General features: G+C 45.2%; 1 protein-coding gene across 1 annotated transcript in view; it reads right to left on the bottom strand.

The window, feature by feature from the left end:
- Nucleotides 1–5,143: 5,143 nt before the first annotated feature.
- The window catches only part of LOC119169180 (tyrosine-protein phosphatase non-receptor type 7), a 165,887-nt gene continuing 144,058 nt past the window's right edge, over nt 5,144–26,972 (bottom strand). The window contains exons 11-13 of the mRNA XM_075886283.1: nt 17,277–17,428; nt 9,099–9,212; nt 5,144–7,167 (exon numbers count right to left, since the gene is read on the bottom strand). Coding sequence (XP_075742398.1) covers nt 7,074–7,167; nt 9,099–9,212; nt 17,277–17,428 — 360 coding nt within the window. The 3' untranslated portion in view covers nt 5,144–7,073. The remainder of the gene's footprint in view (nt 7,168–9,098; nt 9,213–17,276; nt 17,429–26,972) is intronic.

Below are 26,972 nucleotides of genomic sequence, written 5' to 3'. Positions count from 1 at the left end.
GCAAGAACGGAGGCGGCCGCAGCGACCTGGCCGTGAGAGTTGATTACCGATATTGCATAATGATGCCTGTTTCCGTAATCGGCGGCGTCAACATAGAGCACATCATTGGAGGAGGAGAATTGTTTTTTGAGGGCCCTCGCGCGCTGCATCCTGCGCTGTTTCTGGTGCTCAGGGTGCATGTTTTTTGGAAGTGGTGGAATGTATAGGTTCTCGTGTATGTGGTGTGGAATGGTGTACTTGACCTTAGTGATGGATGCCGGAGTGACAGAAAGGGTTTGTAGAATGTGTCGGCCTGTCACGGTGTTAGAAAGTCTGTTATACTGAGATGCAATATGGGCTTCTCCTAGTTCAGCAAGGGTGTTGAAGGTGCCAGTACGCATAAGCCTTTCAGTGGAGGTCCGTATAGGCACCCCTAAAGCGAACTTATACGCTTTGCGTAAAAGGATGTCTATCTGGTCGGATTCTGATTTAAGAAAGTGTAGGTAAGGCGTTGTAAAAGTTATTTTACTGATAACGAAGGCTTGGACCAAGCGGAGGAGTTCGGCCTCCTTTAGTCCGCCATGTTTATTACTGACCCGACCCAAAAGTCGCAAGGTATGATCAACGGTGGTGTGAAGTGTCTTTAGTGTGTATGTGTTGAGCCGATTGCTTTGAATGTGTAAACCGAGCACGCGGATCCTATCCACTCGAGTAACTGGTACGTCATCTAGAATTACCTGTATATTGGATATGTGTTTTTCGCCCCCTCTGTGAGATGGTAGGAGAAGTAGCTGAGATTTCTGTGGGGAACATGAAAGATTCATAGACCCTGTAAGTGCCACAACCGTATTTGCCGCAGCTTGCAGGGTGTCTTGAATCTCTCCATCGGAGCCGCCAGTCATCCAAAGAGTGATGTCGTCGGCGTAGAGTGAAAACTTGAGGTCAGGGATAGATCTCAATGCTTGCGCCAACGGCATCATAGAGACATTAAAAAGAAACGGTGACAGCACAGACCCTTGTGGCGTGCCGTAACTTCCCAAAGCGTAAGACTGAGATTGATCTGCGCCTATGTGTATGGTTGCGGTACGGTTGGCTAAAAAAGTAGCTATATAGTTATATGTCTTTGCGCCAACCCCTATGAGATTAAGCTCGCGGAGGATGGCGGAATGAGCAACATTGTTGAAAGCTCCATGGATGTCCAGACTCAAGATTGCTTGCGTATCTAGGCTGCTGTTGGGTGTAATGATATCATGCTTCAGTCGAAGCATGACATCTTGACATGACAGAGATTTTCGAAAACCCACCATTTCTGGTGGATAAACATTGTTGTCTTCCATGTATTTATTCAGACGGTTGAGTATAACGTGTTCAAGCGTTTTACCAAGACAAGAGGTTAGTGAAATAGGCCTGAGATTGGAAGTGTTCACTGGTTTGTTTTGCTTTGGAATGAAAATTACCCTGGCATCCTTCCAGGAACTTGGAAGGGTGCCAGTGTCAAAGCAGTGATTGAAATAATCTGTGATTGCCGTGACGGAGTTGTCGTCCAGATTGCGAAGTACTTTGTTGTTAATGTGGTCTGGGCCTGGTGCTGACGTTGTGCGCAGAGTGGCCATAGCATGCCGAACCTCTGCTTCCGTGATAGCGGCGCTCAATAACTCGTTGGGCTTTCCAGTGTACTTTGGTGTGTTATACTTCTGAGCAGGAGGCAGATGTTTATCGCGGAGGTCGTCGAAGAGTCCGTTTAGATCGTTTTTGTGAGCATATACAAGTTTCTTTATGCTCTGGTTTTGATGTGTGCGTGATGTGGTAGGGTCTAAGAGGTGGCGCAGTAGTTGCCATGTGCGTTTGCTGTCAAGGTTTCCCTGCATGCTGTCACACACCTGGCCCCATTGCTGGCAGGCCAGTTGTGTGGCGTACTCCTGGATCTGCAGGTCAAGCTTGGCTATTCGGAGTTTTAGCTTTCGGTTGTGCCGTCCTTTTTTCCATCTCTTCAAGAGAGACTGTTTGGCTTCCCACATATGTAAAAGCTTGGCATCAACCGTGGTGAGGGGGGTTTCGGGGGGCAAAATTGTAGTATGCACCCCAGCATCTGAGTGAAGTTGCTTCACCCATTCTGAGATGTCTTGGATGTTTCTGGGAGCTGATATCTGGCGGGCCTCTCGAAATTTGTCCCAATTGGTGTGACTGATTGGCTTAGGTGCGAAGGGTTTGTGCTTGAAATGTACTGTAGTAGTAATGATGTAGTGATCACTACCGAGATTAACTTGCAAGTTGCTCCATGTAACGTGCTGAATTCTGCGTGTAAGGGTAAGATCGGGAGAGGTATCTCTCGATACGCTGTTTCCTAGCCTGGTTGGTGCATCGACGTCATTATGTAGCGTGAGTCTGTGGTCTTGTATGTGTATCCACAGGGCTCTGCCCTTAGGAGTAGAAACAGTGTGACCCCACAACAGGTTGGGTGCATTGAAATCACCAAGAATTAAAAGGGGATGGTCTTTGGCAGCGGAAATGGCTTGAGTAAAAAGGGAGTCAAAGCGGTGATGTTTGTCTCGAGGGCGGCTGTAGACATTCAGAAGGTAAAGAGCAGATGTGTTATTCTTATGAGGAATAATCTCCAAAAAATCATGCTCTATATCGACGCCGTCGAAGTGGGAGTGATTTGCAGTGAGGTGTTTTTGAGTAAGAATTGCCGTATCAGGCCGGGACAGCTTTTTAGTTTGGTGGACATTATAACCTGGGAAGCTGACTGGCCCGTGAGTTTCTTGGAGGGCAATGACTTCGGGTAGATTAGAACGGGAGGCAAGGAACTGTTGCAGATGTGCTTTCTTTTTTCGGAACCCCCTACAGTTCCATTGCCAAACCTGAAGCTCGGAGCGAGTCGGGTTATTGGCCATTGTTAAGCGAAGCTGGTGCTGAGGTGGAAAGTGGTGCTATGCTAGGATTATTGGCACTAACTTCAGCTATCCAACTTGTAGTTTGTTGGATATGAGCTTGCACAAGGTCCATAAATTTGGCGAGTGCTTCATGTTTGGCTGCGTAATCTGCACTGAGTTTTTCAACTGCGGTGAGTATATTATGAAATTTAGTTTCTAATGCGGTTATTCTGTCATTATAATTTAAAACTGTCTCCTCCAGGGATTCTTCTGATCGTGGAGTGCTCGGAGTTTTACGTTTGCTGGGGGGAGGGAGAAGTGGTTCGCGTTGAGCACAGGGGCTAGTGTCCATGGGCAAATGTGCAGAGGGTTCAGGTGGGGCTGATGAATGGCACATGGAAGAGGCGGAATGAGAGGGAGGGGCTTGGGTGGTTGATGCGGAAGGAGGACGAGAATCAATTTGAGTGGTAGTAGCGGATAAGTGAAAAGACTCGAGTTGTAATTTAAGCCTCTGAATTTCAGCTTTTAGGGTTGCATTTTCTTTAAAGAGGGTGGAGTCGTTGTTACTGGTGTGATTTGAGGAGCAGCTAGAAGAGGCTGACTTAGCCCAGCCTACCTGGTGTGAGTTGACCGAAGAGTTGGTGAGAGCAGGGCTTGGTGATGGGGCTGGCCAGGCGTCGTCTTGCGTCGTTGAATCGGAGCGACGACCGCGATCTTTACTTTTGCTGGCACTGGAGCGTCGCCCGCGTTCCTTGCTTTTGCTTCGACTTTTCCGCCCGCGTTCCTTGCTTTTGCTTCGACTTTTCCGCTGGCTTGAACCGTGAGTTTGTTCGCGACTAGGAGATCGGTGGATGGGTGGGTCTTGCTTTTCCATGGACCGTGTAGGGCGCGGCTTAAATCGTTGTCTACACAGCGATGAACCTGTTTCATGGTTTCCATTGCACACAACACAAACATGGTCACACTCGTGGTCCATAGGTGCATCTTTTAGTCCACATTTGGGACAAAGTGTGTCACTGGTGTTGGTGCAGACGTCTTGGCGATGACCAATCTGACGGCACCGTGTGCAGGCTTCAACCTTTTGCCTGAAGGGACGACATCGAAGTGCACAGCCTTCGTAGTGGACGTAGTAAGGAACGATTTTGCCTTGAAATATGATTAGAATGGTTTCAGTGCTGCCTAGGCGTCGTGCACCTCCGATAGTCAGCTTTGGGTTGCATCGGCGGAGGGTCGAGATGATTTCGTCTTCCGAGTAATCGGAAGGCAGGAGAACGGTTCCTCTGCAGGTATCGACGGGATCAGCGACATGGGTGGCGACTTCATGAGGGGTGCCGTTGAAGTTCAAGAGCCGTATGCCATGGTAGAGGTCGGCACGATCCAGGTCTGGTGTGCTAATCAGAACGGTATGGTTGATGGAGTTGACGCGTATTTGGTCAGAACTGGTGCGGTCAGAGATTGGGAGACCCGCCGCCTTGAGGATTATTTGTCTGAGGACGCATGGATGTATCACAGCACAGTTTAAACCTCCACGGACTCTTAATATGATTTTGTAATCACTGCGCGGCAGTGGTGGGGGCTTCGGTGCTGCTCTTGATTGGCGCTCCTGAGCCACTGCATGGCTTGGTGGTGACGAAGGATGCTGGCGTTGTCTTGAGAGGCTCTCGTGGATCGCGCGCCAGGAACGCGCACCATCGACGCCGGCTGCGTCGCGCCCTGTTCCAGCGCTCATGCTAGGGAGAGGTAGGCCTAGCAGCGACACTGCCAGCCGACAGCCCTAAAAGGGCTGCGGCTTGCGTAAAAAACGTCTCAGTATTGAAAAAGTATCACAGGAAGCGTCGGTAACACTCACATATAGGTCCAGTCAAGTATTCGGGGCGTTTGGAGTGATCAGTCAGCCACAAGAGGAAAATTTGCAGGAGCCAAAGTCACATGCGACCGCTCACCTCCGCGCGCGTCCGGCGTCCCACCATTGACAAAAAAAGCTCAAGGTTGCATGCTGTTGAATAGCCAATGTCGAATAGCCAATGTTGAATAGCAGGCAGACGTTGAATACCTGAATGTCGCAAAAGCGAAGCTTCTGCTATCACACAAGTACACTAAACAAAACTAGAGCTAAAAAGAAAGAATTCTAATTTACAGCGTGGACAAAAAAAGCTTATGGCTGCTCTGAGTATCTCAGAGCAATCTTGAATTTTAAGCTTGTAAACAAATAGCATAACTCTTTAACGCATTTCAACATCACCACTCCAATTACTAAAAAAAAAAGAAAGGCGTTCAACACGAAATGGCAATATCTGGTGACAGTAATTTATTGTATAGGTAGACATCAAGATTTGCGGATGGCGATTATTGATCAAATAATTTTCATTCACAAACTTCTTAATGAGCGGCTGAAGTTGATCAGTGCAGTGGTCAATCAAATACGGCTGTTCTACTTCTCACGTTTGCGTAATAGAATACACCTTCTACAAAGAGGCACAGCTTCCAGCCTGCGTATGCACAATCTCTGCAACTAAAATTTACTCTGGAGCGGTTAATAAATAAAAATAAAATTTTTTAAAACCAAGACAGGTGCGGCTGTAGCACTATTCTGTACAAAACACCTCGAGTTCTTACGAACTGCACTGACTTCTTAACAATGCGTCATTGTTGAGTATGTTATGCACTTCATTGAAAAGTACTTGAAAGAGCCCAATAAATGCTACTGTGAAATGCTTCATGCAAATGTGGTAAAACTAAGCTGTCCAGTTCCAGCAAAAGTGATCCCCTCAAGTATGACTGCTCTTCTTGCTAACTATACTGCAAAAATTATCTTACAAGGTACCACCAGTCACCATTTGGCTACAGAAGGAAAATCTGCACTCAACAGTAAACCATGTGCCCAAAACATACTTTGCCAAACTTCCATTCTCTTTTACCTGTCATGAAGGACCCTCGCAAAAAATACTACTAGGAAATGAACAGATATGAACCCTGCCATGAGCTATTTGTAGCATTTCCATATATGTGCAAGTGCACATCTATTAACAAAAAAGACACGTGTATGCTAAAACAGACTTCTTTCAACAGTTTTACAGTAGGTGAAAACTAAATGACATTACTTTGCAACGCATAAACAAAAGTGGTCCAGCCTATGAGAAATGGGACCTCAAAAAACAAAAATGAAATTGCAACACTATACAGTTTCACCATTAGCTGAACCACTGCTGAAAAAAAAAAAAAACAAGCAAAAGCGGGACAGCTCCTCGCCATTTTTTCGTAATGCACCATCTAAAATTACTTGTACAGCCAAATCGAAGTAACCAAGGGTCTTCAAACAGTTTTTGAGAGAGGCTGCACAATTCAGACAGTGAACAGCGGTGGAATCGATAACACACAACTTCAGAGAACCGGATGATGCACTCACAAGGGCTAACTGACCACAAGCAAGAGTGTCCGATAACACTGTGTTGCCCTCAACAACTGCCTCTGTTCTGATGTCTGCGTTCTAGCCACATGTGCGATTCGCTGTGTTTACAGAGCGTAACTTTGTCGTAATGAAGTAGCATCTTACAAGGAAATACTTCCACTTCATTGGATTATGAGTGCACACACAAGCATCAACAAAAGATATATAATCGTGGAAGTGAAAAATTACTTCTCCATGTATAATGATTCGATATTCGTGTGTGTGTTGCAGTGTTGTTGAACAGGGATTGCAGCTTATCTAAAATGAAATGAGTGCAAGTGGATGCACCTCCTTTTTTAAGAACAAGAGTGCACACATACTCACAACACAAACAGCCGGACAAGAGGTCATTAAGAGCTGATGATTTAGGAAGCACGCTTGTCTTGGCAGCACTCCTAAAAAATTAGGTGGGATCACCTAAAATGGGCAACACACATAATGTCACTTGTACTATCACGCTTATGGCACCAGCACAACCAGACAAGTTCTTTGCACCAACAGGTTCACACATTCAATAAAAAGGAAGCACACACACGCCTACTCATCCACCCATAGCGAATAAAGAAATAATAATAATGGAATAATGATGGCTGAAATGGCAAAAGGCGCATTCGACAGCAGCTGGGTGCACGACACGCCCCGAGGGAGGAAAAGGTCCCACCGGTGAGAGCTTTTCGACGACGGTGCTGCAGTGGTGCACTGGCGGCCACACTGGTGCCTCCTGGCAGCCTCCCAGGTCCTTTACCCTGCTGAGCACACCACCAACCAGAATCTCAACGGGCAATTTTGTGGGGCAGTTCGCGCTCAAACAGGCACAGTGTTCGATGGACAAACTCGTACTGCTCGGCCGTCTGCACCATGCCTCCCCTGTTAATCAAATAAAACACCGATCAGTATGGCTCTTTCTTGTTGAAGGTACAACTTCAACCAAGCATGTATAGAACAATGAAGTGAAGCTTGACACTGGTAGCAGCTGCACCAGCGATGCTACTCGCCTAAGTTATTCCAGAGAATGTTTGGGAGCAGGCAAATATTTATTCTAGAGAAGAAAAATTGCTTTCAAAATGCAGAATTTTTATTTTTTGGAGAAGCAGAGAAGCCACAATTTTATGTCGCAATTTCACTGCAAGGCTAAAGCAATGCATGCAATAACAACAAACTGAAATGTTATACAAAGTAATGCTAGCAGTTAACTCCTTTAACAAGTGCTGTCAGTGCAGCAAGCAAACAGGTTTTCACGCTGGTCATGGCATCATTACAAACTTTGTGATAAGAGCACAACATGTATAAAGATATAAGCCATTTCCTCATACCTTTGGTACGATCTTGTGAACCAGATATACCTTAGACCAACGAAATTAGAGTTATATAAAAACCACAATATAAAATGATGTGCTTATCAAGATGCAGAGCTCCTGCCACAAACCTGCTATATTGAAGTCAATAAAATAGAGCAGTTGAAATCAGCAAAAGTGGCCGACAGACAAATGCTGCAAAAGGCAACAAGGCTTTAATTGTAACAAAAACACAAGAACTGCATGGAAGATTCTATCTTGTGTAAAACAAAGATCAGCTCTTCCATTACCTTCATGATCAGAAAGAAGAATATGCATGCTCAAGAGTGGAAGCTTGCGATAGTTGGTGCATAGTCATATTTGCAAGTTTTTTCAGCACGTGAACATAATAAAAAAAGGGGACAGGGTAGACAGAAAGAGCGATATTGGCAAGGCATAGGAATCAGCTTACCCGAGAAATTATTGAAGCTGAAAAAATACACTCGCTAGGTGATAAATGCGTAAGCACCTCATCGGTTGCTTTATCACAGGCAGAACATGACTACCTGGCTGGGCTTTGAGGCAATAGAGGACCCGTCACACGTGCTTTGACACTAGCGCATTGATTAGGCTTGTATTTTATCTTCATGTTCTGTAATCACCCTTTTTTAGGCATATATATTCTTGCCACTCTGTGAAATAAATTTAATTCGAAGTCAGCACTCTTTCTGTCTACCTTGTCCCTTTTTTTCTATGTTTGCGAGCTGAAAAAACTTGCAAATATGCATGTGCAGCTGCTTTGGGTGCAGGAAGAGAGAAAAAAAATGGGACGCCACTCAATGGGACGCCTCTGTGTGTGCTGCAGCGAGAGCTTTCTTGCAGTACTTCCAGGTGGGAGGGGCAGACAAACACAAAAGAAGAAATCTGCATATAGGTGTCTTGAAGGTAATACCAGTAACTCCGAAGGAAGCTGAAGAAATCGAGAGAGGGACAGGAAGGATGCTTTATTCTAATGAAAACGCGAACAGGCAACCAATATGAGCAAGCGTACACACAGCTATCACACAGAAGGGCCCCCTATGATAGAATTACTGTCAAGATAGTACTGGAGCTCTTTCTCATTCAGGAACACAGATGGCGCACTCACACACTTATCAGGACCAAGTTTGTAGATCGGAAAGGCTTCAATAGATTCGCACTGCTTCTGCATATCAGCCTTTCCAGTGACTGAAACATTGCTGAAAAGAGGGTTGCATTTGTTCTCTCGGTTTTTTGAGCTTCATTTGATTCTGCTGGCATTCCCACCAAGAATATGTACCAACCAGCCACACTAATGAATCTTATTTACTGTTTTCCAGGGCCACAGCAACAACACAGACAGCTCTAAATGAATGCCAGTAAAGTTCTTAAACATCAGCTATCAACCTACAATCATAACAGACCTTACAGTTTACTGTGTTTTCAACACATACATATTGACAAGGTTTTGGAGCATCTCATCAGTCTGTTCCGATTTGCACTGACCTGTCCCTGCGAAGAGCACACACAATGGCCAACACATCGACACTGTTCTCCTCTCGCAGCTGCCGGATGCCAATGCTGCTGGCCACAAAGCAGCCAGTGCGCCCAATGCCCGCACTGCAACAATCAAAAAAAAGGTGATGACCAGGCAATGCAAACACAACTCTCATTGCATGATGACAATGCACAGTGATGGAAGTGTCTTTTTAATTTTAGGAGCATACTTTGGAGCAGCCATAAGTGTTCTCAGAGCACAAAGAAGTCCCTAGTTTAGAGCAGCTTTTGGTGTTTAGGAGTAGATGTTAAATTTGCCGTACGTTAATACTAGCATTTTGTGTGTCAAGCATTTTGTGAATATCAATATTTATTATGAAATCTATTTATCAGAGAACAGTCAGTATAAGTTTCATGAAGAAAACAATGGCCGGTTGTCAAAACAATGCTGTGAAATGAGCTACAATTTAAAATACCAGTATTTGTGGCAGAAATCCAATCAAACCAGAAAAGCTGAGTGCCAAATTTAAGAAGTAACCGCAGTTCCATACAACTGTTGCCAAATTAGCAGTAGATAATTGTTATAAGACAAAAGCAATGCTGCTCATTTTTACTTTTCACCACACTAGCCTGCATGTCTAGCTGAGAAAAAAAGAAAGAGCGAAATGAGCTATATATAGCTTGTGGCACAAATGAGATCAGAGCTGAAAGTGCTGCACACTAGTAGCACACTGGGATGATAGTACACAGATTCTTTTCAGTTTCTTAGGACTTACGAGTCGGTCAAACAGTAAAAGTTTTTCATTGTCATTCTCTCAGTGTCATTTCAGAGCAGCTTTGGAGCAATTACTAACAAAAAGCACTGTTTGAAGCAGCATGGAGCAGCAGTCCTCTTTTGGAGCAGTTTGGAGCAATTGGAGCATCACTTCCATCACTGCAATGCAGGACCCGGGAGATTGACAATCAGAAGTGCCCCCGAAACATAAGAGAATACAAAGGGAGGGAAAAGAAAAAAACTATTCTTCTGCTGCTTAACTGATTCTTTAGCACAGCACTGCCTGATGTGAACTTTTTATGCAAGAGCCCACCGCTCTTGTAAGAGTTATTGTGCCACATGCAACAAAAGTGCCAAGGCTACGCAACAGCTTAGCATGTCACAATTTGTTCACATAAGATTTAGAGAGACCCGAGACAAAAGCAGTAAAAAAAACAAGAAAAAACATTGCAGGATTTGCAGCCAACAGCTGGACTAGGTACGACTGGGCGCTGCCTACGTACCGTATTTACTCGCGCAATGAACCCACCCCCCACCTTGCTTTAAAAAAAAAAGTCTGTTTTTAATGTATCTGTGCAATTAACTTCAGTCTGATTGCAAGTGCCGTTGATGATTGAAACTATGTTAAATCACGCCAATAAATTGCAAAATAACAAAGTAATAAAAGTCAAAACATAGTTTAACATGCAAGCTAAACAGTTGTGAGCAGCCCATGCAAGGACGATGACGATCAAAATTTAAAAGTGACGCCTCTTGCGGCAGAGCGCCATCTGTTGAGCGCAGACGAAACCTTTTTGCTTATGACGCCACACAAGCACAGCGGTGTGAAAACAAAGCAAAAAACAAAGTACAACCGCCCCCGTCTGACGCTGCGTTTTTCTTGATGATCGGCCAGTATGCTAGCGACCCGGCCAGCCTTAAACTTAAAGTTGCTCGAGCATACGCTGGAGCATGGGAATTGAGCAGCTGGATGACACTTTCAGCGTTGATCCATGCGCATGGCCCTGAACACGTGCTATCATCGCACAGCTGTGTTGCACATGCTGGGACACCTGCTGCACGTAAGTGGAGAGCCAACGTTACTAGATCCTGTCAGTTGTGAAACTGCGCCTGGAAGCACCGCGAAAATGTGACCCTTTGCCGTCTCCTCTCATGAAGTGGCGCTGCTGCTGTGATCGGCCCAGTTGCCTACATCAAAGACATGATGGAAGCCAGCAACACTTTCGCCCTCACCGAGTTTATCGAAGCTCCTATGATGAGCCAAGCTTGTCAACTAGCTTTCAACATTAACGCAAACCTTCTGACACATAAGAAAAAACAGCTCAGAACTCTGCTACGACAATACAAAAAGTGTTTTTTATCTTCGTCGAACATTCGATGGACCCCGGTCGCAAAACATCGCATCCCGACAGAAGAAAGTGCTAGGCCACTTCGTCAGAGCCCATACAGAGTGTCGACGAAAGAACGCGACACTATAAAGAAGCAAGTCAACGTAATGCTACGTTTTCAAAGAGTCCATGGGCGTCCCCCGTTGTGTTAGCCAAGAAGAAGGACTGAACCCTACGCTTTTGCATCGACTATCACTACCTGAACAAGATGAAAAAGAAGGACGTGTATCCTCTCCCCCAGATAGACGACGCCATGGATCGACTTCACATTGCGAGGCACTATTCTACGATGGGCCTCAAGACCGGCTATTGGCAGATTGAAGTCGACGAGAAAGACCAAGAAAAAAACTGCATTTATTACACCGGATGGCCTGTTCAAGTTCAAGCTTATGCCCTTTTGTCTTTGCTCGATACCCGCGACTTTCTAAGATGTTATGGATTCAGAACTGGCCAACTTCAAGTGGCAAACTTGCCTTGTGTACCTGAACAACGTCATGGTGTTTTCCTCAAATTTCAACGAACACCTCCAGTGCCTTGAAGCTATAATGCAAGCAATCAAGAACTCCGGACTCATCCTCAAGGTCGAAAAGTGCCACTTCGCATACGAGGAGCTCTTGTTCCTGGGCCACGTCATCAGCAAGTCCAGCGTTCGCCCCGACCCGCAGAAAACAGCTATCATCCCCACCATCCCGCCGCCCACCGACAAGAAGGCCGTGCATCAATTTCTTGGCCTATGTGCCTATTACAGGCGGCTTGCCAAAAACTTTGCTTGCATTTCAGAGCCACTCACTAACCTTACCAGGACCGACATAGAGCTTAAGTGGGAAACACCACAGGAGGAAGCATTTTAAAAACTCAAACGACGCCTGCAGACGCCTCCGCTACTTGCACATTTTGACGAATTCGCCGGGACAGATATACACACTGACGCAAGCAGTGTAGGACTCGGCGCCGTTCTTGTTCAGAGGACTAACCGACTGGAAAGAGTCATCAGTTATGCTAGCCAGTCGCTATCGAAGGCAGAGACCAACTATTCTACAGCCAGAAAAGGAACACCTTGCAATCATCTGGGCTACATTGAAGCTCTGCCCCGACCTTTACAGCAGAACTTTCAAAGCTGTGAGCGACCACCATGCCTTGTGTTGGCTAGCTAACTTGAGAGACCCTTCAGGTCGCCTTGCTTGGTGAAGCCTGAAATTTCAGGAATTTGACGTTACCGTCGTTTACAAGTCTGGGAGAAAACACTACAACGCCGATTGCCTGTCTTGTGCCCCCGTCAAACCACCACCGAAAGACGACCCAGGCGATGACCGATTCTTAGGAATCATAAGTGCCGACGACTTCGCTGAGCGACAGTGAGCTGACCCGAAACTCAGGAGCGTTGTAGAATATCTCAAGGGTAAGGCCGCCATTATCCCAAAAGTATTCAAATGAGGAGTTGAGTCGTTTTTCTTGCGGAACGGCATTCTCCTGAAGAAAAACTTCTCGCCCCTTCGGGCCAACTACCTCGTCGTAGTACCTTCAGCGTTGCATCCAGAGCTTTGGATACTTACTCTACACGATGAATTGACAGCTGGACACCTTGGTGTTTCCCGTATGCTCGCAAGAATACAGGAGAAGTACTACTGGCCACGTCTTTCCGCCGACGTTATTTGTTATGTGAAGACATTCCGGGACTGCCAACGATAAAAAACACCGCCGACCATGCCAGCAGAATTTCTGCAGCCCATTGAACCACCTCACAGTCCGTTCCAGCAAATCAGCATGGACTTACTTGGGCCGTTCCTGACGTCGAATTCCGGGAACAAATGGATCGTTGTAGCCACCGACTACCTCATGCGCTACGCCGAGACAAGAGCCCTGCCCAAAAGCAGTGCCGCTGTGGTAGCAAAGTTCTTCGTCCAGAACAACGTCCTACGTCATGGAACTCGACAGCTCCTCATTGCTGAAAGAGGTAGGGCTTTTACGGTGGGTCCAACTCATGCAATCCTGAGGTACAGCAAGACAAGTCACCACCGAACCACTGCCTACCATTCACAGACCAATGGCCTCACCGAGGGTCTTAACAAGACTATCTCCAATATGCTGGCCATGTACATCGACATTGAGCACAAGACGTGGGATGCAATCCTTCCGTACATGACTTTCGCTTACAATATGGCCATCCAGGAAATGACGCATATGACACCGTACAGCTGGTCTATGGAAGGAGCCCGTTGACGACGCTCAACGCTATGCTTCCAAACGTCGCTGACGCAGAGAACCTCGACGTCACCGCCTACGTTCAGCGCGCTAAAGAAGCTCGTCAACTCGCCCACCTGCGCATCAAAAATTAGCAGGCAACCCTGCCGTCATTACAATCTTCGACGAAGTTTCGTGGAATATCAGCCTAGTGACCATGTTTCGGTGTGGACGCCGATACGCCGACGAGAACTCAGTGAAAAACTTCGTCGACTCTACTTTGGACCAAATAAGGTAGTTTGACGTCTTGGTACACTCGACTACGAGGTTGTTCCCCACAGCATTATGAACTCTCAACGCCACCGTGCTCAACCCGAAGTCGTCCATGTCGTGCGCCTTAAGCCATTTCATGCGTGAACCTGAGGACTGTATTTTGTTGTTATTGCTGTGCTTTATTGCTTGTACTTATTGTTCATTTCTTAATTTATTATTGTACTTTCGTCTTTTGTTAAAGCATCGGGACGATGATTTTTTCCGAGGGGGGGGGGGAATGCCATATTCTCTTCTTAAGTTTGGTTATCGCCCTATTTCACTGTCAGTAATTCTCAGCACAAACTGCGCCTTCAGTGTCGAGGAGCTTTGGGACTGCAGTAGATCATTTTTTTAAGATTATGCCCACTTCATACACATTTCAGATTAGTGTGAAGCCTATGTGGCCACTAGCGATAACGCTAAATCTTCGATGGCTTGTGTATATAAATGCCAACGCGCTTCACAGCTTGTCAGTTGATCGACGGCCAACGCTCTGTTCACCACTATCAGTGCCAGTGTGTATTGCTGTGATCTTACTTTTCATTTGTTTGTCAGAAGTCCGACTCGAATAACCAGTTTCATCTTCAATCTATAGTCTGCTCTCTTCATCCACGTCACAACCCCGTGACTATACGTTTTGCCGCATTGCACTGTTGTACTGCAGCAAAAGTGGCTTAAGCAGTGTTCTGCACAGATTGGAGCAAGGCCAAGAAATTTTTGAACGCCACTACGCCTACTTTTCAGCTTTACGCCAGATAAAGTAACAAATGCATAAGCTTGTTGATCCGGTTCTTGACATTTATCGCCGGGAAGACGCAACTAACGCAACTTAGACGAAAAAATGTTTTATGTGCCTTTGCTATGGCGACCAAGGTGGTAGCAATGCCATCGTTCACAGCACGTTGACTCTGTTCGCAAGCAAAAAAAAAAAAAAAAAAAACGCGGTATGTGCTTCTAGCCCTAGCTGCTAACGTATACCAGGAAGTTCATATTTCTGCGAAGCGTTGGTAACGGTAACGCGTTTTTGTCTAGAAGTTGCGTCGCCCCACCAATAGGCATCCGCTGCAATCAGCGGATGGATGGGCGCGTGGCTTCGTCACTTTAGTTCGTCGATCGTGTGTCGCAACTGCCCTGACTTAATGAGAATGTATCTTACATCGTGGTTTAGGATTAGGGTCTGCGCGTTTGGTTTGATTGATGATGCAAACTGCAGGTGACCATATGGCCTTTATTTCTCGCTGAGAAAAAATTTTGAGGCTGGTGCAGCGTGGTGCAATTTCAGCGAATTTCATAATTTTTGCGTAGCTCGGCACAAAAATGGGGATTTGTACCAAATTGGCACAATTGCCGCAGCTATTGCACCCCTGCACTAACAGTTAGCTTAAGCTCACTTGATATTGTCATGAATTTTTCAATGCAACCAATAGTTGAATGTAGGAACAGTGCAACCGAGAAGTAGTTATACTTCATAACTACGGAAGCGAAAAAACAAGGACAGAAAAGAGCGCTCCTTTCTGCCCTTGTTTTTTCGCTTCCGTATTTACGAAGAAAGTACTTCTAGGTTGCGCTGTTCCTACATTCAGTCATGTCCTACCAACTTGCCCAAGTTTCCATGCAACAAATAGTACTTTCGAGCACAAGTTTGCGCAGAACAACCATATCACCAACTGCTTCCACCAACCATCTTCGCACCTTTTCACTATATCCAGCGATAGTTGAAAGCTCGTTGAAGAGCAATGCAGGGCTTTCGATGGCAACTGCATCATCATCTGCAGAGCACACACTTTCATCATGGTCAGAATCACTAGACACTCTGTTTTCATTTTCACCTCCATTTCATTTATTGCGGCGCTTAACGTCCAGAACTGGCCGCACAGTGCGAAGCTTCCGCTTCTTTCAGGGCTTTGATAAATATTACAGGCTATTGGGAAAGAGACATGCTACAGCGTCTTTTTTTAGTGTCCACTTATCACGTGGTACGGTGACCACTTAACCATTGACATTGTGGATGAAATCTTTAACGAGATCTTCTGGCTGGAAGTGCAGGTCACACACGACACAAGAGGTGGTAATTTCTTTGTCGAGCCTTGGAGTAGCACACTGCCATTCGTGAAGATGTGAAGCACTCTTCGGCGGCTTGAAAAAATGTTTCTTCTCGCTCGGAGATTGCACTGAGTCATAGCCACTCCTACAGCCCGTCACAAGACACTGAGGCATATTTGCTCACGGGGGACGCGTCATTATCATGGCGCATAGATAACCAACACGAGCAAACAAAGAGCACCCATCGGCACTTGTGCCAAATGTTACCAGATATAGCAACGTTACCTCTGCCAACGTTACCATTATTTTCTGCCGTACCATATACTTTTCCTGCCAGACTGCCTATACTTTCCCTACCAGACTGCAAAGGAAAGTATAGGGGATGTTAATGGTAGTAAATGTATTTTAACGAACAAATACAGCGCCGGAGGCTAAAACAGCTATTTATTATTGGCGAACTTGTGCCCGTCAACTAAATACACAAAAGTTGAGCTCACTAGTGAAAACCTCGTCAACTTCTCTTGTGTCTCGCCTCCAGCTGCTCCTCGAAAAACCGCCAGCGTTCTTTTTCCAGCGCGTGGTGTGGTGACACGTGCAGCCAGCGTTGCATGGCGCGTTTATAGCTTGGAGCGTTTGGCTTGTCCGTTGGTGTGGCAGAATTCATAGCAGCAGAAAGCGGCGCAGTACTTCAGCAGGTGCCTAACAACATGCGGCATTAGTCCCCCCCCCCCCCTAGTAAATGTCACGAAAGAAAAGTGGACAAAAAGATAACTTGCCGTGCACAGAGAATGAACCAGCGACCTTAGAATGATGCGTCCGATGCTGTACCAACTGAGCTGCCACGGCGGCTAACCCCTGTCCACTTTACGGTACACTATGCGCATTAAACATAGGAGCATCTGTCAGCGCTGCCAGTAGACACTACGGCGAGAGTAGGACACTTTTTCTGCCTGTTGGTGTCACGTAGCATGTGATTTTATCATGGGCTGGCAGCTGACCAATTTTCCCTCGTGTACTACTTGAAGACATCCTCTGCCAGAACAGAACCTTTGCTATACGTCTAGAAAGGAAGTGCAAACGTAAGGGCCAGTTTTTTTTGTTTAGACACAATATTAATGAGATTTAACAGACAACACTGTCAAGGAAAGTATAGGAGATGTTATTGATAATAAGTGTAATTTAAATGTCATGAAAAAAAAGTGGACGAAAAGATACGAGTGGCTTGGATTAGCTGCAACTTTGGCAGTTTGGTTTTGGAACCACTACTGTTGAGGTCAGCCTCGGCTGACCTTGGCACAATATATGCGAAAAACTGCCATTCGGCGCAGTATGTAGTCGTAATTCAGTTTTAGCGCAGTTTGGCACAGTACTTCCATCAATGACATGTGTGTCTAGTCTTTCTGCCTTGTCCTTGTGTAACAGTAGAACGACCCATCTCAGTCAGTCAGAGGACACCCCTTCCGCACTGTTGACCGAGGAGGCACCTACCTGCAGTGGACGACAATGGGTCCTGGGAAACGTGCCTGCAGCTGCTCTACTTCCAGGGCCAATGAGAGCAGCTGGGTGGGCGAGGCTGGTGCCCGATGGTCGGGCCACGCTGTGTACCACAGGTGCTGCACCCGCCGCTGCTCCCCACTTTTCTGCACCACCCAGCATCGTTGAGAGAAAATGGAGTGAAGCATAGCCACATCCATAGAGTTTACTAAAATTAACTAGAGGGTACTCTGGCATGCGATCATTCAGCGACCAAGGGAATGATTGGTAGTACAAGGATTTGCCTAGTTTTCGTACTTGGGGGCCTCGAATCGTAGTGCCTTCGTTTATTGCTGTGTTTCGGTTTTGTTTTGAAGGAAAGAACGAACCCTTTGGAACTTTGTGACCTGATTTGAAATGGTAAGCATAATAGAATAAGGTGGTGAAGCGCAACTGCTGGACATTTGCTGTTTTTTGTTTCGTGGGAAAATAGCTCCCAGCCACACGGACACACACGGAGTCAGAAGTACGAAAATAAACAAATCCGTGTACTACCCACCATTCCCATGCTCGCTGAGGCACCGTGCGTAGCAACTTCCATAGACAATAGCGCCAGAGTTACCGCTAGTGTATATTTAGGAAACTCTATGGCCACATCAAACAAACTTGCTCCAAAAAGAAAAATGTCGAGCTTGGATATATTTTTTTCTACATTGAACAGTTGTAACAACCTCAGGAGTAAGCAAATTATAGTGCCACTGTAGCGGGTACACTAAACATTCGCCACTTTTTGTACACCAAACATCGTGTGGCACTGTGCCCCTGCGAGTGCACTACAACTAGCCGTACTTCCTCCCTTTATTAAAAACAGTCACTCCATGCCAAGTGTACCATTATACACTCAACCATCTTCAACTATGTTTAAAAAATATACAAGAAAATATATTTTAGGGAAAATATTTTGTTGTGGAGTTTAAGCTAATTTAAATTTTCTGAATGACAATAAATCAGTTGGGATGAAAAAATGTGGGAATGATGATGATATATGTTGTTTAATGGCGCAAGGGCCATTGATGGCCAAAGAGCGCCAGGAATTGATATGGGATGAGAGCAATGGTTATGATAAATGGCTGTAAAAGGGCCTAAAGTTCTGCGCTCTAAAGATGCGTAAAACATATATTTATTAAAATCATGAAAGTGAAGTGAAGCATGCCTGGTGAGAACGGGTCTTTAATTGTCATGACATCATAAAATAGGAGCGTTATAATTAGCACCGATTTCTCGCCAGCGCCCTTGGTCCCAAGGGCCGGGAGACAGGTGCTCTTTTGGATGTAGCATCCGCAGCAGCAGCCTCCTTTCGGAGGCCGTGCTACCGATCACTTGAGTAAATAACATGGAAAGTATTTACTTCCTCCAAGAATGCATTCAATGCATTATACTTAAAAAGAGGTTCGCGACCAATAAACATAGCTGGGTGAAGGGATATGTGTTCCTTGTACGCTAGTGTAAAATGTTTTTTCCTGTAAGCCTCTAGCTCAGAGCATTCAAGGAGTATGTGAAGTATGGTAAGTGGACGGCCACATCTGTGACAGCTGGGTGGGTCACCACCAGACAAAAGGTGTGTGTGCGTGCTGTGTGTGTGTCCTATTCTAAGCCGACAGAGACTGACCTCTGTGCGGCGTGTTTTCGACATGGGTGGCCAGTTACCGAGGTATGGTTTAATCAAGTGTAACTTGTTATGAGTTTGTTGATCCCATAACTTCTGCCAGTAAGCCCTGAGCTTTTTTCATATGTTTGGTTTTAGGTCCATTATAGGGACAGCAACTGAACAGTTGGCGGAGCTTCTGTTAATTGACGTGGCGAGCTGGTCGGCCAACACATTTCCTTCGATCTCGCGATGTCCTGGCACCCAGCACACGACGATATGTTGCTTGGAAGTATAGGCCGCGCAGAGTACCCAATAGAGGGATATAATTATAGGGTTTCTGTGTTTTTTAAGATTTTTTCTACGCTTTTACGACACTCAGGGAGTCTGTGTATATAACTACCCTTGGCGTATTCAATTTTTTGATGCGTTTAACGGCTACGAATAACGCGTAAGCCTCGGCTGTAAAAATGCTTGTGTTGGTGGACAGAACGCCGGCATCCGAGAAGGATGGGTCGACCGCCGCATAGGACACGCCAGTATGGGACTTGGATGCATCAGTATAATATTCTGGACAGTCATATTTATGTTGCAGCTCTAAGAAATACATCCGAATGTGTATGGGGGAGGCATGCTTTGTGACAGCTACGAAAGATGTGTCACAGTCTATAACCTGCCACTGCCATGGCGGGAGCCGCAGAGCGGGGGGGCTGAGGTGGTATTCAAGCAGTGGGACATCTGTTTCTTCAGCTAGGTCTCTGACACGCAGCGAGAAAGGGCGTGTGTGCCATTGCAGGTCGATTGTAAAAAAGTTGAGAGCTGGACAGGTCGTTGATGGTGGAATATGCAGGTTGCTCACTGTTCGCATTTATTTAAGGAAATACATGAAGGAAGAATAAGTTCTCTGCAGATGGAGTGACCACACGTCCGATTCTACATAAAGGCTTTCAACTGGGCTTGTTCTAAAGGCGCCTGTGGACAGGCGGATGCCTTGATGATGAACAGGGTCCAACATTTTCAGAGCGCTTGGCGTGGCAGAGTGATAGACTATTGCCCCATACTCAAGACGTGAGCGTATAAGGCTTCTATACAGATTCATGAGGCACTTTCTGTCGCTTCCCCACGCTGTTCGTGACAGCACCTTCAGGATATTCATTGTTTTCAAGCATTTATTTTTAAGTTGTTTTATGTGCGGTACAAAGGTTAACTTCGCATCTAAAATTATACCTAGGAACTTATATTCTGTGTTTACGGGTAGACGCTCACCCTTAAGGACCAGTTCAGGATCAAGGTGCAAGCCTCTTTTTCGTGAAAAAAGGACACAGGTGCTTTTCTGTGGGTTCAAATTGAACCCGTTTTCATCAGCCCATTTGGATATCTTGTTAAGGGCGAGCTGAACCTGTCGCTCACAGATCCCAAGAGAACACGATTGAAAACCTATCTGCACATCGGCGACATATGTTGAATAAAAAATATTACGTGGAATGTACAGACGGAGAGAATTCATTTTTATTATAAAGAGCGTACAGCTGAGCACCCCACCCTGTGGCACTCCGGTTTCCTGTACAAATGTTCGGGACAGAACATTGCTCACTCTAACGCAGAAGGTACGATCAGACAGATAGCTTTCAATGACACTGAACATATTACCATGTATACCTAAGTGTGAGAGGTCTCTCAATATTCCAAACCTCCACGTGGTATCGTAGGCCTTCTCCATGTCGAGGAACACAGATAAGAAAACTGATTATGAACAAAAGCCTCACGTATGTGTGCCTCGATACGTATAAGATGGTCGGTGGTAGATCGGCCCTCTCTAAACCCGCACTGGCATGGGTCGAGCAATTTGTTTGTTTCTAAGTAGTGGAGTAAGTGGCAATTAATCATTTTTTCAAATAGTTTGCAGAGGCAGCTTGTTAACGCTACGGGTCTATAACTTGATACAGTAGAGGGATCCTTTCTCTGCTTCAAAATTGAAATTATAACAGCCTCCTTCCAGAAGGAGGGGATCACACCTGAAAACCATATGCGATTATAAAGACAGAGGAGGGTTTCTTTAGTTTCGGAGTTCCTTTAGCATCGCGTACATTACATTGTCAGAACCTGGGGTATTACAGCAGCTGAGTGCTGTTCGCAGTTCTGCTAAGCAGAATGGTTGATTGTATGCCTCATTTCTTGTGGATTTTCTTTCTAACTTTTGTTTTTCTATTCGTGCCTTGTAATTCTGAAAGGATTCGGAGTAGTGTGAGGAGCTCGATATGTGTTCGAAATGTGTGCGAAGAAAGTTGGCTTGATCCTCCAAGCTTTCCCCGAGGCTATTTACTAGTGGAAGGCAATACGTTTGTTGGCCCTTAATTTTCTTGACCTTATTCCACACTTTTCCCTCATCTGTGTACGAGTTGATACTCGATATAAAGTTTGTCCAGCTCTCTCGTCTAGCTTGTCGACGCGTTTTCCTTGCCTGTGATTTGACCCGCTTGAAATTTTCCAGGTTTTCTGCTGTAGGGGAATCGCGAAGCAACGCCCAAGCTTTGTTCTGAGTGGTCCGTGCTTTCCTGCATGCGTCGTTCCACCATGGGACTCGCCGCTTAGAAGACATGCCGCTCGTTTTGGCAATACATTTAGATGCGGCATCAAGTATAAAAGCTGTAAAATACGTGACAGAGTCATCTATGGTCTGGACAGACAGCTCAGTCCATGTCATGTATGTAAAACTTCCACACCTTTCCCAATCAGCTGAGTCAATCTTCCATCGAGGAACCTGCGGGGGTAGTTGTTCTTTGTTCGGCGCACTCAGGATGATTGGGAAGTGGTCACTACCATAAGGGTTTTTAAGAACTTTCCACTTAAAAACAGGTAAAAGGGAAGGTGATGAAATGCTAAGATTTATGGAGGAGTACGTGTTGTTTGCAAAGCTAAAATACGTAGGCTCCTTTATATTTAAAAGACATAAACTAGAAGAGAAAAGGAGCTGCTCAATGAGACGTCCTCGCGCATCACGCTAAAACAGAGCAGCGCTCGTGACATAGATGGAATTCAGATTTCCCCGATCAAACATGCAATCAATATCATAGCTCCCGTGCTCTCTCACATTTATAACTTGTCCCTATCAACAGGCTGTTTCCCAAAACAAATGCAAACGTCCGTTGTCAGCGTGTTATATAAGAAAGGAGACAAGAATGATCTTACGAACTATCGGCCAATTTCTATATTACCCATATTCTCGAAAGGCTTGGAGAAAATTATTTTTAAAAGACTTATGAATTTTTGTATGAAGTTTAACATAATATCCCAATCTCAACATGGTTTTATGAAGGGCAGGTCGACGGAGACTGCTTTACTAGCTCAGAAAGAAATAATCCTTAAATCGTTTGAGAGTAAAGAACTTTGCATTGGTGTTTTCATAGATTTTTCTAAGGCTTTCGACCGTCTCTGTCATCATACTTTATTTGAAAAATTAGAAGTATATGGTGTTCGCGGCATTCCACTTTCCCTCTTGAAATCTTACTTCAAGTACCGCTCACAATGTGTAAAAATTAAGGATTCATTTTCTTCTCTCCAGGCAATAACCACAGGGGTTCCGCAAGGTAGCATTCTAGGACCGCTGCTTTTTAACCTATACATAAATGACATTGTTAAGGTCAGTGACAAAGCTAAATACATAATATACGCGGATGACACCAGCATTTTCTTTACAGGTAATGACATGACTGCCATCACCACACTTATAAACACTACGCTAGAAAGCTTAAACACATGGAGTGAACGAAATTCATTACTTATTAATGCAACAAAGACAAAAGCTGTAGTTTTTCATTCGCGGAGACTGATTTCCTTAGCAATAGATTACGTATAGGTAGCGCGGCTGTTGAAATCGTAGAAACCGTTAAAACATTAGGAGTACTTTTTAATTGCACAATGTCGTGGGATCCTCAGATTAATAATCTAATTACCAACCTATCAAAATGTGTGGGCATACTTGCAGGAATGCGTTATTTTCTTCCAGTTTCTGTTAAACTAATACTTTATAACAGCTTGTTTTTGTCGCATGTAAATTATTGTCTTTTGGTATGGGCAAGTACGACAGCAACCAACATAAATAAAATATACAGACTACAAAAGAAAGCGATCAGGTTTATAGCAAATGTTGACTACTATGCACACACAGATGAACTGTTTCAGCGCTATAATATTGTCCCAATTCACAAACTTTACGAGTATTCCCTAGCAATAAGATATAAGCAATCTCTTTTTCATAACAATCGTGCCTTCCTAGATATTTTTGAACTGGAAACGCATGCTAATCCGTACCCTACTTGTCACCAACAACATTGGAACCTTCCATTCTGTAGAACAAATTTTGGGCGACAAATGTTATGTTTTAGTGTTCCTTTGTTATTAAATAAATTACTGGAGGCGAAAATAATCCTTGAGAAATGCAGTGCACGTGACATTAGGGAAGTGCTTTTATCGTGAAAATTGAGAAAATGGTGGTCCAGGCATTCATGGAACTCTCTATATATGTATATGTGTGTGTATATGTATGTGTATATATATGTGCGTATATGCATCTCCATATGTGTGTGTATATTTATGTGAATGTGTGTACATGCAATTTCTATGCATAGCATTGTTGTCATATATATAGTATTCTGTATTCCGTCATATTTTGCATTGTACTTCGGAATTTGTGCCGAACTACTTACGCATATTAGTCTCTGTATATAGCATTACTGTACATGCATCTTCCGACTTGTACCGCGCTAAACATCTCATGGCTTATGTTCGTTGCCTATATGTTCATGGCCTATGTTTCTTCACCCATGTCCACGTTGCTTGCCATGTATTAGGGAGGCTCGGGTTCTCCTCAAGTGACAAAACGTCACTTTTCTCCCAAGCCTGCCCTCATCCTTGGGATGAAATAAAATTGAATTGAATTGAATTGAATCACAGTGAGCATCGCCCCACAGGACATTGTGTGCATTAAAATCACCTAGAACCAGGAACGGCTCTGGGAGTTCATCTAATAATGATTCTAGATCACGTCTGTGTAGCTGTTGATGCGGTGGTATGTACACAGAACATATGGTAATGAGTTTGTTAAAAAGTACAGCTCGAATGGCCACTGCCTCAAGGGCTGTTTGGAGCTTCAAATGCTGGCATGCTATACTACGATCAGCTATAATGGCTACACCGCCAGATGGTACGACAGCATCCTCCAGGTCTTTTCGGAAAATAATATATTGCCGTAGGAAGTCCTTGTGCTTAAGAGTTAAGTGTGTTTCTTGCACACATGGCACTTTCGCGTTAAACTTACTCAGAAGTTCTTGGACGTCATCTAAATTTCTAAGTATTCCCCTTACGTTCCACTGTATGATTTTGTCCATAGTGAAAAAAAAAAGGGAAAAAGTGCTGTGTGCAGAAAAGACAGAGATTAGCTCATTTTACAGGGCCTTTGTCAGGCCCTGTAATCGGCGTTCTGTCTTTTTTGGGGCGGTCGAGAGAAGCTCGCCGCTCCTTCGGCGCTCCCTGCGCCGTTTGGCATGAACTGGTGTCCATAGCCTCTTGCGAGGCACTGGACGCCCGCTCTACAGAGCGATCTGTGCGCCGCTTAGACTTCGCCTCGATCGACGAAGTCTTTGTCCCAACCGAGCTGGGGGTCGATAAAGCCCCCTTGGCCTCGTGATTGCCCTGGCTGCCGTTAGAGCTTGTCGAGGTCGCTGGTGTGGACAGGCTGAATGTGGGCAGGGCAGCGCTAGCTGCTCCCGCCGTAGGGGCTTGTGGCATTGGCCTCGGCACGCTAGGCGAGGTCCGGGCAAATGCCAAGGGCCTTTGTGGTGCCGTCCCTCGTTGCACCACTTCGGCAAAAGGTGTTTTTAGTGCCAATGTTAGTGAGACCCGTTGTCTTGCTTCCTTGAATGTGATATTTTCCTTTACCTTTACAGTTATTATTTCTTTTTCTTTTTTCCAGGCTGGGCACGCTCTGGAGTATGCGGGGTGACTACCTTCGCAGTTAGCACAGAGGACCTCATCATGACTACATTCATCAGCACTGTGGCCGGTTGTGCCACACTTAGCACAGATCAGCTGCCCTCGGCAGCTCTGGGATGCATGACCAAATCGCTGGCATTTGAAGCAACGCCTCGGGCTCGGAATGAAGGGTCGGACATGGAGTTTTATATAGCCAGTTTCGAGAGTCTCAGGTAAAGTGGTTGAGTTGAAGGTGAGTATTAAGTGCTTTGTTGCTATTTCGTTGTTGTTGCGTCTGATTATGATGCGCTGGACATGTATTACACCTTGGTCCTTCCATCCATCAAGAAGCTCTTCTTCACTCAGTGTCATCAAATCTTCGTCCGATACCACGCCCTTCACTGTATTCATTGTACGGTGTGCACTCACAGAGATGGGGATGTTACCAAAGGCTACGAGGTGCGAGAGTTTATTGTACTGTTCCTTGTCTTTTAATTCGAGAAGCAGATCTCCACTTGCCATCTTCGTGGCCTTATAACCGGTTCCAATGGTTTCTCTCAAGCACTTGGCCACAAGGAATGGTGAGATTGCTCTAGCTTTTGTAGATGATTGTTCGCAGTGGAGGACATGGTATTTTGGGAAAGTTTCTCTGTTTTTCGACCAAAGTAGTGAAGTTGCATCGGTGCGTACCCTTTTCGAGGCACGATCAGTTAGAGAGGGGGTCGAGGATCCCATAGGAAAATGTGTATTTTTCGGTAACGGCGCCTACCACCCACCACGGAGTCCAACAAGGGGACGTGGCAGAGCATGTGGGCATGTCTGCGCAACGCCAGCAGTACGCAGTTACTATAACCCAATATGGTTTACCCTGGTTTGGATAGCCACACAAGGTTAACCCTTGCCGCCAGGAAAAATTGGAAGTAAAATGAAGTGAGGAGAAGACAGGAAAGATGTAAAGTGAGAACAAAAGACGAAGATATAGCGAGAGAGAGATAGGAAAAGGCGACTGCCGATTTCCCCTGGGTGGGTCAGCCCAGAGGTGCCGTCTACGTGAAGCCGGGGCCAAAGGGGTGTGTTGCCTCTGCCGGGGGGCCTTAAAGGCCCAATCACCCAGGGTCGGCTCAACCCCCAGGATCCCCTTTTCCCCGGACACGGCAAAGCCACGCACGGCTAGGCGTGGGAGGGAGCCGAAACTCCCCCGTTAGCTCGGGTCCGTGGTGTCGCTACACACCAAACGCCTACTTGCGCAGGCGCCCCTGCGGGTGAAAAAATGTGGGAACTCTACTTCCTTTCATCCAAAGGATACTTACAATAACTGCAATTGCTATACGTAGGTTGTAGTGTTTCAGAATAATCTGTGACTGACATTGTCACAGAAGTGTCACAGGGGTGCCACAAGGATCTGTTTTATACTGATTGTGATAATTTATTAGCGACATCGAAAGAGCATTGCTTAAAAGATACAGCCAAGCACAAATGAATTCTGTTTTAAACACCCTAGCTGGCTCTCTTGCACATCAATAATGCCTATGAGATGTCTTCCTAGCATTTTGTGAATAGCATGCAACCAGGAAAGTACCAAGCACAAATATTGAGTTTATTACCCAGGAACTTGGAAAGTAACGTTGTGTAGTACCAATTGGGAGACACAAATGTTAAGGCACAAACTGCAAGGAAGTTCCTTTATGAAAAGCTGCGTGTTTCTTGCCAATATTTTTCATGTTCTTTTTGTTTTAATAGCTTTACAAACTAAAATTCAGCCATGCCATCATGCCATTTTTGATACCATATGATATTCTTTACACATAATTGCATTATTTCTAAGTAAACTTCCAGCATGTTACTTTGTTTTCACTTGTAGAAGTTCAACACTGCATTCTGCAGTTGTAACTCTTTATTTACAGTGAAAGCTGTCATGAGATCATAACAGGGGTGTTAGAGTTGCGCACTGCCAGTGTCCGTGGTCGCTATCACGTTAAATAAGAAAGAAGCTAGGGGTGTGCAAATATTCAAAATTTCAAATATTTTTCGAATATTCTTGACAATTCAAACTCCCCGAAGACAAATGCAGTCAACGTCAAATTGACAGCGACTCT

Source organism: Rhipicephalus microplus, chromosome 2, assembly GCF_043290135.1.
Source record: "Rhipicephalus microplus isolate Deutch F79 chromosome 2, USDA_Rmic, whole genome shotgun sequence".
In the NCBI taxonomy this organism is placed as follows: Eukaryota; Metazoa; Arthropoda; class Arachnida; order Ixodida; family Ixodidae; genus Rhipicephalus; species Rhipicephalus microplus.
Note: the sequence above shows the minus strand (reverse complement) of the source record. Positions and strands in the feature narration are given on the sequence as shown.